Source organism: Molossus molossus, unplaced genomic scaffold, assembly GCF_014108415.1.
Source record: "Molossus molossus isolate mMolMol1 unplaced genomic scaffold, mMolMol1.p scaffold_m16_p_30, whole genome shotgun sequence".
In the NCBI taxonomy this organism is placed as follows: domain Eukaryota; kingdom Metazoa; phylum Chordata; class Mammalia; order Chiroptera; family Molossidae; genus Molossus; species Molossus molossus.
This window is the reverse complement of record NW_023425367.1, coordinates 2462601-2474983: the sequence shown is the minus strand read 5'-3', so window position 1 is coordinate 2474983 and position 12383 is coordinate 2462601. Positions and strand designations below refer to the sequence as shown.

General features: G+C 37.4%; 1 protein-coding gene across 2 annotated transcripts in view; it reads left to right on the top strand.

The window, feature by feature from the left end:
* The window catches only part of LOC118643109 (eukaryotic translation initiation factor 2 subunit 3, X-linked-like), a 72642-nt gene that overhangs the window by 34485 nt on the left and 25774 nt on the right, over positions 1–12383 (top strand). For both annotated transcript variants that reach the window (XM_036281014.1, XM_036281015.1), the window contains exons 10-11: positions 6174–6343; positions 8558–8730. In XM_036281014.1, coding sequence (XP_036136907.1) covers positions 6174–6343; positions 8558–8730 — 343 coding nt within the window. The remainder of the gene's footprint in view (positions 1–6173; positions 6344–8557; positions 8731–12383) is intronic.

Here is a 12383-nt window from a genome sequence, read left to right as displayed (position 1 = left end):
TTTTTTATCCTCACCCGAGGATATTTTCCATTTTTTGTACAGATAGAGTGGGAGGGAGAGAGAGGAAGGAGAGAGAGAAACATCGATGTGAAGGGACACATCGAGTGGCTGCCACCCGCACGACCAACCAGGGCCGGGGACAAACTGCAACCGAAGTACGCGCCCTTAGCGGGAACCGAACCCGGGTCTCTCTGGACCGCAGGCCGACGCTCTAACCTCTGAGCCAAACCGGCCAGGGCACAATATCAATTTTTAAGAAGTAATAATGAATGAAATAAAATATAGAATAGGAAAAGAAAAAAAAAGTTTAAAACTGAAAACGGGAAAAAAAACACACAGATGAACCAGAAAGAAAAATAAGAGAGCCCTGGCTGGTTTGGCTCAGCAGATAGAGTGTCGGCCTGTGGTTTCGAGAGACCTGGTGTGGTTTTGAGAGACCTGGTTTGGTTTCCACAAAGGGCATGCACCTCGGTTGCAGTTTGTCCCTGGCCCCGTTTGGGGTTCTGTTGATGGAAACCGGTTGATGTGTCTCTCTCACATTGATGTCTCTCTCTCTTCCCCTCTCTCTCCCTCCCACTCTTACCTGAGGATAAATGCAAAAATGTTCTCTGGTAAGGATAAAAAAACAAAGCAAAAAGCAAAGAAAATACATTATTTTAAATGGAGTCTTGCACCTTGAATGTTTCTGCTCTCCAATCTGCTATTGAGCATTTATTTCAACTATTTTATTTTAACTAAAGTATTTATTTTAATTATACTCTTTTACTCTGGAATGTTTTTATTTGATTCTCTTATACTTTCTATATGGACATTTATGGTAGAAAAATCATTCTAATACTTCCTTTTGGTTCTTCTGAAATAGTTTTCTTTAATCCTTAGAACACATTTAAAATATGCTGGCATAAAGTGTTTGTTTAGTAAGTGTCTCTAGTATCTCTTGGACAGAAATTTTTGAATTACTTTTGTTTCTATAAAGCAGCGGTTCTCAACCTGTGGTTGCAACCCCTTTGGGTGTCGAACAACTCTTTCACAGGGATTGTTTAAGACCAACAAAAAACACGTATTTCCAAGGACAATTTATAACAGTAGCAAAATTACAGTTATTAAGTAGCAAAGAAATAATTTTATGGTTGGGGGTCACCACAACATGAGGTACTGTATTATAAAGGGTAACAACATTAGGAAAGTTGAGAACCACTATTATAAATGGCCATACTTACTACCTTGGGTGTCTCAAAAATTTTGTTGAAAACATCTTTTTAAATTATACGGTATGGCTATTTTGGAAACTTGATTTTCTTCTCTCCTAAAGGTTTTTGGTACTTTTTCTACTAGTTATTCTTTATTTAGTGAGTTTGTGAATCAATTCAGTAAAGTCCCTTTTGTGTATGTGCCCACTGTAGGGTATGCTTGGTTAGCCTAGTGCTCAGCTAGTGATTGAATAGAAAGAGATTTATTTAATGTCTAGAAATAATAAGTCTTCCAGTCATTACTCTATGTGTATTTTGATGCATGTATTCAACACTCACCCAGACAGTAAACAACTCTACTTTCTCCTGCTGTTCCAGCTTAAGGCCAATTAGAAGTGACATCTTAAAGCTAAGTTTTTTTCTGAGCGTATGTTCAGCCCTACAAATGCATATTATCTTCCATATTTGTAGAAAAGTATCAGGCTTTTCAAAGCTCCCATGGACATCCAAAGATTTTTTTTTAAATTTTTTCTTTTTATAATTTTTTAATATCTTCCTTGATCTCCTCAGTAACCCATTTATTGTTTAATAACATGCTATTTAGCCTCCATGTCTTTGCATGTTCTTGTTGCAGTTGATTTCTAGTTTCATGCCATTGTGATCTGACAAGATGCTTGATATGATTTCAGTCTTCTTGAACTTTAATGAACTTGCCTTGTGTCCTAACATCTGGTCTGTTTTTGAGAATGTCCCATGTACACTTGAGAAGAATGTGAATTCTGTAGTTTTGGGGTGTAATTCTCGGTAGATACCTATTAAATTCATTTGGTCTAGTGCTTCATTGTGTTTTGGTGTGGGTCTGTTTTGGGTTCTTCTTACTTTGGGCTCTCTGTGCTTCTTGAACTTGAATGTCTTCCTTCACCAAATTAGGAAAGTTTTCTGTCACTATTTCTTCAAATATGTTCTCTAACCCTTGTTCCTTTTCTTCTAATTTGGATACTTTTATGATGCTTTTTCTTGTTTTTTAATCGTTTTTTTCTGCTTGATTGATTTTTTTCTACCCTGTCTTCTGATTCACTGATCAGGTCCTCTGCTTCCTCTATTCTGATGTTTAGTCTTTCCAATGTGTTAATTTCTGCTATCATCTCCTCCTCTTCCTCCTCCTCCTCCTCCTCCTCCTCCTCCATTTTTAATTTCCAGTTGGTTGATTTTAAGTGTTTTTATGTCTTTACTCATGGTGCTCATGTCCTCACACATGCTGTTGATCTTTCTCAAGATCATGGCTCTGAATTCTACCTCTGTTAACTTGCCTAACTGCATTTTATTTATCTCATCTCTTGTTATTTCATTTGGGATTTGTTTCTTTGTTTCACCATTTTGGCAGTCACTATAGTGGGCAGTCACTATAGTGGGCAGAATAGGAGTAGAGTGGGCTCCCAGCCCACCTCTCGTGCCTCCTCAATTTTACCATGATCGAGTCAGTGTCCATGGTACACATGGTCCTCTCAAGCTGCTTTTCTGTTGCTTTTTCCTGATGATTTGTCTTTAATTTATTTGTAATTCCAGTTTGGTCCTGTGAGATGGTCTGTGTAGCTCCATTCACTCCGCCGCCATTTTGGAATCTCTCTTTTAAAAGAATTTTGATTAGTTTCTTGTTTTCTCTAGCTATTATCCTTTAATTCTCGGAGTTAAAGACTTTTCACACTGCGGATTCAGACAGCTTTCAAAGTGAAATCTTCTAGAGAACATCAGAAAAATCAAATGGTAATTCTCATGGAATACTTTAAAGAACCTCTATCCCACCCTGACCGGTTTGTCTCAGTAGTTAGAGAATCAGCCCGTAGACAAGGATTTGGTTCCCTCTAAGGGTATGTACCTCAGTTGCAGTTTGTTCCCAGCCTGGTTGGGGTCATGTGGGTGGCAGCCAGTCAATGTGTCTCTCTCTCTTCTCCCCTCTTTTCCCTTCTGCTCTGTCTGAAAATAAAAATCTCCTTGGGTAAGGATAAAAAAAAAAAACAAAAAAAACTCTACTCCTATTCTGCCCACTATAGTGACTGCCAGCCTGTTGGTTTTTACCATAAATTTATGTTATATACAAAACTACCACAGAGCTGGTAAAAAGGAATGGGACTGCGGCAAGTTAAAAAGTAACAAAACTTGCTGTTCTTACTGGAGATCTAATACCTTCCTTTTTTTTTTTTTTTTTAATCCTCACCCAAGGATATTTTCCATTTTTTGTACAGATAGAGTGGGAGGGGGAGAGAGGAAGGAGAGAGAGAGAGAAACGTCGACGTGAAGGGACACATTGAGTGGCTGCCACCCGCACGACCAACCAGGGCCGGGGACAAACTGCAACCGAAGTACATGCCCTTAGCGGGAACCAAACCCGGGTCTCTCCGGACCGCAGACCGACGCTCTAACCGCTGAGCCAGACTGGCCAGGGCCTTTTTTTAAAAATTTAAATAAATACGCCACATACTGCTGCAAGTCTTTGGATAAATTTCAGAGCTTTGAAAGTGATTTTGACAGTTTGTTTTTCCGGAGCAAGGAGTTATGGAGGGCTTTTAACTCTGCTGTTTTACTAACATCATCTTTTTGATCTATGTTTACATCATCTATTATATTTTATCATAAGACTTTCCTGTACACAATTTGCTTTTATTTTTGGAATCTGATTTTTTTACCCTCACCTGAGGATATATTTGTTGATTTTATTTATTTATTTATTTATTTATTTATCCTCACCCAAGGACATTTTTTCCATTTTTTGTTCAGATAGAGGCAGGAGAGAGAGAGAAACATCAACGTGAAAGAGACACATTGAGTAGTTGCCACCTGCATGACCCAATCAGGGCCAGGGACAAACTGCAACTGCTGAGGTACATGCCCTTAGCAGGAACCGAACCCGTGTCTCTCTGGACCGCAGACCGATGCTCTAACCGCTGAGCCAAACCGGCCAGGGCTATTTGTTGATTTTAGAGAGTGAGCGAGGGAGAGAGAGAAAAAAATCATCGATGTGAGAGATATATCAGTCTGTTGCCTCTCGTACACACCCTTACTGGGGATGGAATGAACAATCCTAGGTATGTGTCCTGGCCAGAAATCAGACTCGCAACCTTTTGGTGTATGGCATGATGCTCCAAGCAACTGAGCCACCATGCCTAGGTGTTTTGTTTTGTTTTTTAATTAAGAAATTTAGGAAATACCAAAAAGCACAAATGGCTAAGAGACATGAAGAAATGCTCAACATCACTAATCATCAGAAACATCCAAATTAAAACAACAGTGAGGTAGCACCTCACACCTGTCAGAATGGCTGCCATCAACAAATCAAACAACAGGTGTTGACAAGGGTATGAAGATAAGGGGACTGTAGTACACTGCTGGTGGGAAGGCAGACTGGCGCAACCACTATGGAAAACAATATGATGTTACCTCAAAAAATTAAAAATTGAACTGCCATTTGACCCAGTGATCCCATTTGTAGGAATATACTCTGAGAAACCTGAAACGCCAGTCAGAAAGAATATATGTACCCCTATGTTCACAGCAGTGTTATTTACAATAGCTAAGATTTGGAAACAGACCAAGTATCCATCAGTAGATTAAAAAGCTGTGGTACTTGTACACAATGGAATACTATGCAGCTGTAAGAAAGAAAAGTCTCTTATCATTTGAGATGGCATGGAAGGACCTGGAGAATATTCTCCTAAGAGAAACAAGCCAAGCAGAGAAACACAAATATCACATGATCTCTCTTATTTGTGGAATATAGTGAACTAAACAAACTGTTGAACAAAATTAACCCAGAGATGTAGAGGTGGGGTACAGACTGACAAGCCTCAGAGGAGGTGGTTTAGGTGGGGAGAGATAAACCACAAAATTACATGAATGTAAGCAGACCAGTGAACATGGACAACAAACCTGGGGGTGGGGTGGGTAGGAAGGGGAGGAGGGTGTCAATGGGGGAAAATGAGGAACATCTGTAATAGAAACAAATTAATAAATAAAAAATTCAAAGAAAACAGGAAATATGTTTATGCAACTCTTTATTGTACCATTATACAAACAGGTAAGTAGAATAATGTAATGCCAACACTGTGTCATGATATTGTTGGTACCAGTGCTACACAAATTAGAATTCCAAATATGGGTGAGGTAAAGAAGGATACTTTATTTAGTTGGCTGTGGAAGATCAGTAGTTACCTCTCAATTGTACTGCTTGGCTTCTGCTAGCTTCCCACAGTCAGGGCCCTTCTCTATCTAGACAGCTCCACCTTGCTCTTCTGTTCTGCTCTGGTGACACACCTTCATTGTTCCCAGCTGGGTAGACAGCTGAACAAGAAAAATGCAGTTGCTGAGCTAAAGGGAAGTGACTTGTATAGAAGGAAAACGCCCTGTACCTCATTGATTTGTCCTTATGGAAATGAGGACTTGAAATTCTTGTTGTGTTTTATTGGTCTAAAAAGCACTTGTCCTGATTGGTTGGTGAAAATCCTAATTGGGATATAACTGTGCTCCAGTTGGACAGGGAACGCCCAATCCTGTTATTTGAAACAGGAACTCCTTTGTAAGAACTGGCTTAGATGGCAGCAACACAGTATAGGCAAGCAGTTTAGTTCAGGCTTCTTGAAATGCAGTTTTCATGTGAGGTCCCTCTTTAGAATGGCTGCTAGACTTTATGTTTCAATTTTGTGTCCAGGAGTCCTTGGTAGTTATTTTTCTTGGTTGACACTTGTATACTGCCAATGACCAATAACAGTAACCAGTTTATTTCTGCAAATTAATCATGAAATTTATGTCTTTCAACCTGTATTAAGATAGAATATCTTACTAAATGAAATTCATTTAGAGTGAGACAGACATCTCATCTCATTTGCACTTCTAGTGTAATCAAGAGAATCTTTGCAAAGGTAAAGTCAGTCAAATCAATACAGTATTTTAAGAAATAAAAACTTAGAAATATATCTTATTTATAATCAGGAGTTGGAACAAAAATTGACCCCACTTTGTGCCGTGCTGACAGAATGGTGGGGCAGGTGGTTGGTGCAGTTGGAACTTTACCAGAGATCTTCACAGAATTGGAAATCTCATATTTTCTACTTAGACGGCTTCTTGGTGTGCGCACAGAAGGGGACAAAAAAGCAGCAAAGGTAAGTGCTTTTTATCATTCAAAAACCCAAAGTATGATGTTTTAATCAGTTTTGTTTCATTCTCTTAAAATTAAAGGACAAGGTGAATAATTTGAAATTTTCTATATGGCAACCAGGCTTAAAGTCAGAGTTTTCTTACTAAACTTATTGGAGTAACATAAATTTGGGGTGTATAGCTTTATTATTACAAAATATCTGTACTATCATGTGCTCACAACCCTGAGTGTAAATCTCCTTCAGTCACCACATTTGATATCTTTTACTCTTTGTCTCCCTCTCACTTCCCTTCCCTTCTGCCCTCTTGTAACCACCATTTCTAATTTGTTTGTTCATATGTTATTTTTTGTTTTATATTCAACACATAAGTGAAATAATTTTTGTTCTTTTTCATCTGACTTACTTCATATAGCATAACGTATATGGAGACAAACAGTAGTCAAGTGTCATCCTGTGCATGTCATTTCCTAATTTTCCCAGCTCCATTTAGTGAAGAGGCTTTGTTTTCTCCATTGTGTGTTTTGGGCTCCTTTGTTACAAATTGTATTTTTCCTTATACATGTGGGTTTGTTTCTATGCTTAATTCTGTTTCATTGGTTTGTGTGTCATTTTTTCTGCCTATACTATACTGTTTTGATTATTGTCACTTTGTAGTATACTTTGAAGTCAGAGGTTGATACCTCTGGCTTCACTGTTTTTTGGTCTCAAGATTGTGTTGGCTATTCAAGGTCTTTTGTGGTTTTAGGTGAATTTGATATTTTTTGGTGAAAAATGAATTTATATGTGTTTGGGGTATATATTATAAACACTATTTCTAGCATACATGTGATTTTTAGAAAAGACTTAAGAATTTGTTGATAAACATAAATGGAAATAAGCACCCGTATTGACAGTATAGATGTGTAACATTTTTATATATCAATTCGGTGACAGTTAACCAACATTTTAGATGTGCAAACACCATTTTATCAGTTTTCAAAGTAGTTCATCATCATCATCATCATTTATTGTTAATGTTAGTGGAGGATATTTTTTAATTGACTTTTTTAGACAGAGTAGAAGGGAAGCAGGGTGGGGGGAGAGAGAGAGAGAAATCCTGATGTGAGAAAGACACATCAGTGTTGTAATGGAATTTGAAATATAAATATTCTGCAGGTGTCAAAGCAAAAGGTTTAATACACAATGAATACTTAAGGTCTTACTGTAAAATAAGCTACTAAGTATAGCATAGATTAATCAGTGATTTACTCAAGATTGTATTCTTAAATAAGCTCCGAGATACAGAATACATTAATCAAGAAACTTAAATTTTTGAAAGGTTTAAAAGATTTCCTCAAAGACAGTAATTAAATAATTAAGTGGTTCTAGAGCTCTAATTCCGTTCATGTGTCATAAACAAGGTACTTAAACTTTCTGGTCTCTAAAATAGGGTAACACCTACTACTAAATAATTAACTGCTGTACTGATTATTACTTTTGTCTACACTTACAGCTTAATGCCAAGGTGTGTCCCAGGAGGCAACCAATACCCCCTCTGTTTCCCCCTTCCTCTTTTCCACTTTAAAATTTAATCGATGGAAAAAACATAACCTTGGGTGAAGAATAACAAAAAAACAATAACAAAGAAATTGTTTTGAATATGAGTTAAGTGTGTTTTTAAAACTTAAATTTATCTCCCCTGTTTTCTGGAGTTTCTTTAAGGAAGATTTATTTTTCTTAGTCTGACTTGTAGTGAAAACACTGAGGTATCTGAAGCAGTATAGCAGTTAGTAATTATTTAGTAGTAGGTGTTACCCTAATTTATAGAGGTCAGAAAGTTTAAGTACTTTATTTATGTCACATGAATGAAATTAGAGCTCTAGAACCACTTAATTAATGAAGTATTATCTTTGAGCAAATTTTGTAAACCCTTCAAAAATTTAAGTTTCATTGATTAACGTATTTTATATTTTGATGTATTTTATATTTTGGGACTTATCGTAGAGTAAGACCTACAAAGTACACATATACCTTGATATATTCATTGAGTGTTAAACCTTTTGTTTTGACACCTGCAAAATAATTATACTTCAAATCCCATTACAATGTAACTTCTGCAGAATTTTATTTTGTTTCTTTATAGATTACTTAAATCCAGGAGTATTTGTTAAATTCTTAGTTTATATTGGAAAGATTGTCTCCATTTTGGGTTTATTTTTTTCTAATTTATTTCCCTAGGTGCAAAAGCTGTGTAAGAATGAAGTGCTTATGATGAACGTAGGATCCCTGTCAACAGGAGGCAGAGTTAGCGCAGTTAAGGCCGATTTGGGCAAAATAGTACTCACTAATCCTGTGTGCACCGAAGTGGGAGAGAAAATTGCCCTTAGCCGAAGAGTTGAGAAACATTGGCGGTAAGTTTGTCAGCTTTGCCAGCGTTTAATCAAGAAAAACAACATATGTTCTTGTAGTGTACTAGGTCTTGATGGTGTATGTGCATGTGTGCACTCACACACTTTTCTTTGAATTACAGTTTTCATGGTTTAACTCTCAGTTGTATATTTGGATAACTGAAATCTATATTTCAAACCCTGATTAAGCCACAGTTTACTTTTTCTTCACCTATTGCTTTGTCCTTTCTTTAATCTCAGACATAGTCTATTCAAAATAATATTTTAGTTTTGTTTGACTTACTATATTTTCGTCCATATACACATAACTAAGTATAAAATATTAGGGTTTTTTGTTGTTAAACCACTGAGTGGGTTACATTAACATTGATAAAATAGTAAAACCTATGCTCTATATCCTAGGCTTGTTGTTTAATCTTTATATTGTCCTGGTTTCTTTTGCCTTAGCCACAGATCATCCATTTCATTTTTTTTTTTATATTTCTGTGCTCTCTTTTTTAAAATTGTACTTCCTTAAGTTTTCTTTCATTTCTTTAAAATGAATTGACATTTAAACAATACAAGCCAGTTAATTTGTGGAATGTTTCTCAATTAGTTTGTCTGATATTCTCTCATATTCATTGAGGCTATGTATTCTAGGGCAGAGATGCTATTTTAGTGATACATATTGTGTTCATATCTGGAATCACATTCAGAGGCATACAGTAACAGGCTGAACCTAACTGGTTAGGTTAATTTTGTTTATACATTCGATCTGTTTCCTCTGTTGTTTTAAGGTTACATTTATACACTTAAAAAAGCAATCTAGCCCAGGCCGGTTTGGCTCAGCGGTTAGAGCATCGGCCTGCGGTCCGGAGAGACCTGGGTTCGGTTCCTGATAAGGTCATGTGCCTCGGTTGCAGTTTGTCCCCAGCCCTGGTTGGTCGTGCGGGTGGCAGCCACTTGATGTGTCCCTTTCACATCGATGTTTCTCTCTCTCTCTCTCTCTTCCTCTCTCTCCCTCCCACTCTATCTGTGCAAAAAATGGAAAAAAATGTCTTCGGGTGAGGATAAATTTAAAAAAAAAGCAATCTATAGCAACAACCCTTTGTACTGTATAAATGGTCTGCATCTTACCAAACTGTTTCTCTATTTTTTACTTGATTATTCTTGCCTGAACTGACTAGGATAGCAAAATATTGATTTACTTCTAATTCTGCCACTTCTCAACATTTATCATTTGATATTCCCTTTGCCTTATTTATTTACTTATTTTTTTTGTTTGTTTTATTTCTGTTTATTTATTTCTTTATTTTCTGTTACAGATGTTTCTCCTTTTTCCTCTACTGATTCCCCCCTCCCCATCCTTCCCCGCCCTGTCCCCAGCTTTGTTGTCCATTTTCATTGTTCATGCATATGAGTTTTGTATTTTATCTCTCCCCCACAACCCCCTCTTCTGGAGATTATCAGTCTGTACCCCGCTTCCACATCTCTGGGACTGCCCCATTCTTCAGACTTTTATGTTCATAATAGTCTACAAATAAGTGAGATAATATGATACTTTCTCTGCACGGCATTTTTGACTTAAAATAATATTCTCCAGGTCCCTTCATGTCGTCTTTCTACACCTGCATAGTACTCCATTAGGTGTATGTACCACAGCTTGTTTATTCATTAGTCTACTTTTGGACATTTGGGCTGTTTCCAGATCTTAGCTGTTGTAAATAGTGCTGCTACAAACACGGGGATACATATATTCTTTCTGATTGGTGATTCAGCCTTCTTAGGGTATATTCCTAGAAGTGGGATCACTGGGTCAAATGGAAGTTCAATTTTTAATTTTTTGAAGTAACACCATATTGTTTTCCATAGTGGCTGCACCAGTCTGCATTCCCACCAGCAGTGTACTAGAGTCCCCTTTTCTCCACACCCTCGCCAACACTTGTTGTTGTTTTTTTTTTGTTTTATTATCCTCATCCGAGGATATTTTTCCATTTGTTTTGTACAGATAGAGTGGGAGGGAGAAAGAGGAAGGGAGAGAGAGAGAGAAACATCAACGTGAAGGGACACATCGAGTGGCTGCCACCCGCACGACCAACCAGGGCCGGGGACGAATGGCAACCGAAATACGTGCCCTTAGCGGGAACCAAACCCAGGTCTCTCCGGACCGCAGGCCAACGCTTTAACCGCTGAGCCAAACTGGCCAGGGCTGTTTGATGATTTGTTGATGGCGGCCATGCTGACAGGTGTGAGGTGATACCTCATTGTTGTTTTAATTTGCATCTCTCTGATGATTAGTGATGATGAGTATTTCTTCATATGTTTCTTAGCCATTTGTATGTCCTGTTTGGAGAGGTGTCTATTCAGTTTCTCTGCCCATTTTTTAAGTGGATTCTTTGTCTTCCTTTTGTGGAATTATATGAGCACTTTATATATATTGCAAATTACCCCTTATCTGATATATCATTGGCAATGATGCTCTCCCATACAGTGGGTAGCCTTTCTGTTTTGATGATTGTATCTTTTGCTGTGCAGAAGATTTTGAGTTTGATGTAAGCCCATGTGTTCATTTTCTCCTTTCTTTATATTGCCTTAGGTGATGTGCCAGTAAAAATTCTGCTGCGTATGAAGTCTGAAATTTTGTTGCCTACAGTCTCTTCTAGGATTTTTATGGATTCATGAGTTACATTTAAGTCTTTTATGCATTTTGAGTTTATTCTCGTGTAGGGTGTAAGTTGATGGTCTAGTTTCATTTTTCGGCAAGTAGCTGTCCAATTTTCCCAGCACCATTTATTAAAGAGGCTGTCCTTACTCCACTGTATGCTCTTGCCACCGTTGTCAAATATTAATTGAGCATATTGCCTTGGGTCCATTTCTGGGTTCTCTGTTTTGTTCCACTGGTCTATATGCCTGTTCTTGTGCCAGTACCATGCTGTTTTGATTACAGTGGCCTTGGAGTATAACCTGAAATCTGGTATTGTGATCCCTCCAACTTTGTTCTTCCTTTTCAAGATTTCTGTGGCTCTTCGAGGCCTTTTTTGGTTCCATATGAACTTTTGAAATAATTGTTCTAATTCTGTGAAGTATGCTGTTGGTATTTTGATGGGGATTGCGTTGAATCTATAATATGGACATTTTAATGATGTTAATTCTCCCAATCCATGAACAGGGTATGTGCTTGCACTCTTTTATATCTTCCTTTATTTCTTTTTTCAATGACCTGTAATTTTCTGCGAATAGGTCTTTTATTTCTTTGGTTAAGTTTATTCCTAGGTATCTTAATTTTTTTGCCGCAATGGTAAATGGGATTTTTTTCTTAGTTTCTCTTTCTGTGAGTTCATCATTGGTGTATAAGAATGCCATTGATTTCTTGACGTTAATTTTGTATCCTGCTACTTTGCCAAATTCATTTATTAAGTCTAGTAAACTTTTGATGGAGTCTTTGGTATTTTCTATGTATAGTATCATGTCATCTGCAAATAATGACAATTTTACTTCCTCCTTTCCAGTTTGGATCCCTTTTATTTTTTCTTCCTGTCTGATTGCTGTGGCTAAGACTTCCTGTACTATGTTAAATAGGAGTGGTGAAAGTGGGCATCCCTGTCTTGTTCCTGTCTTAAGGGAAATGCTTTTAGTTTTAGCTCATTGAGTATGATGTTGGCTGTATGTCTTTCATA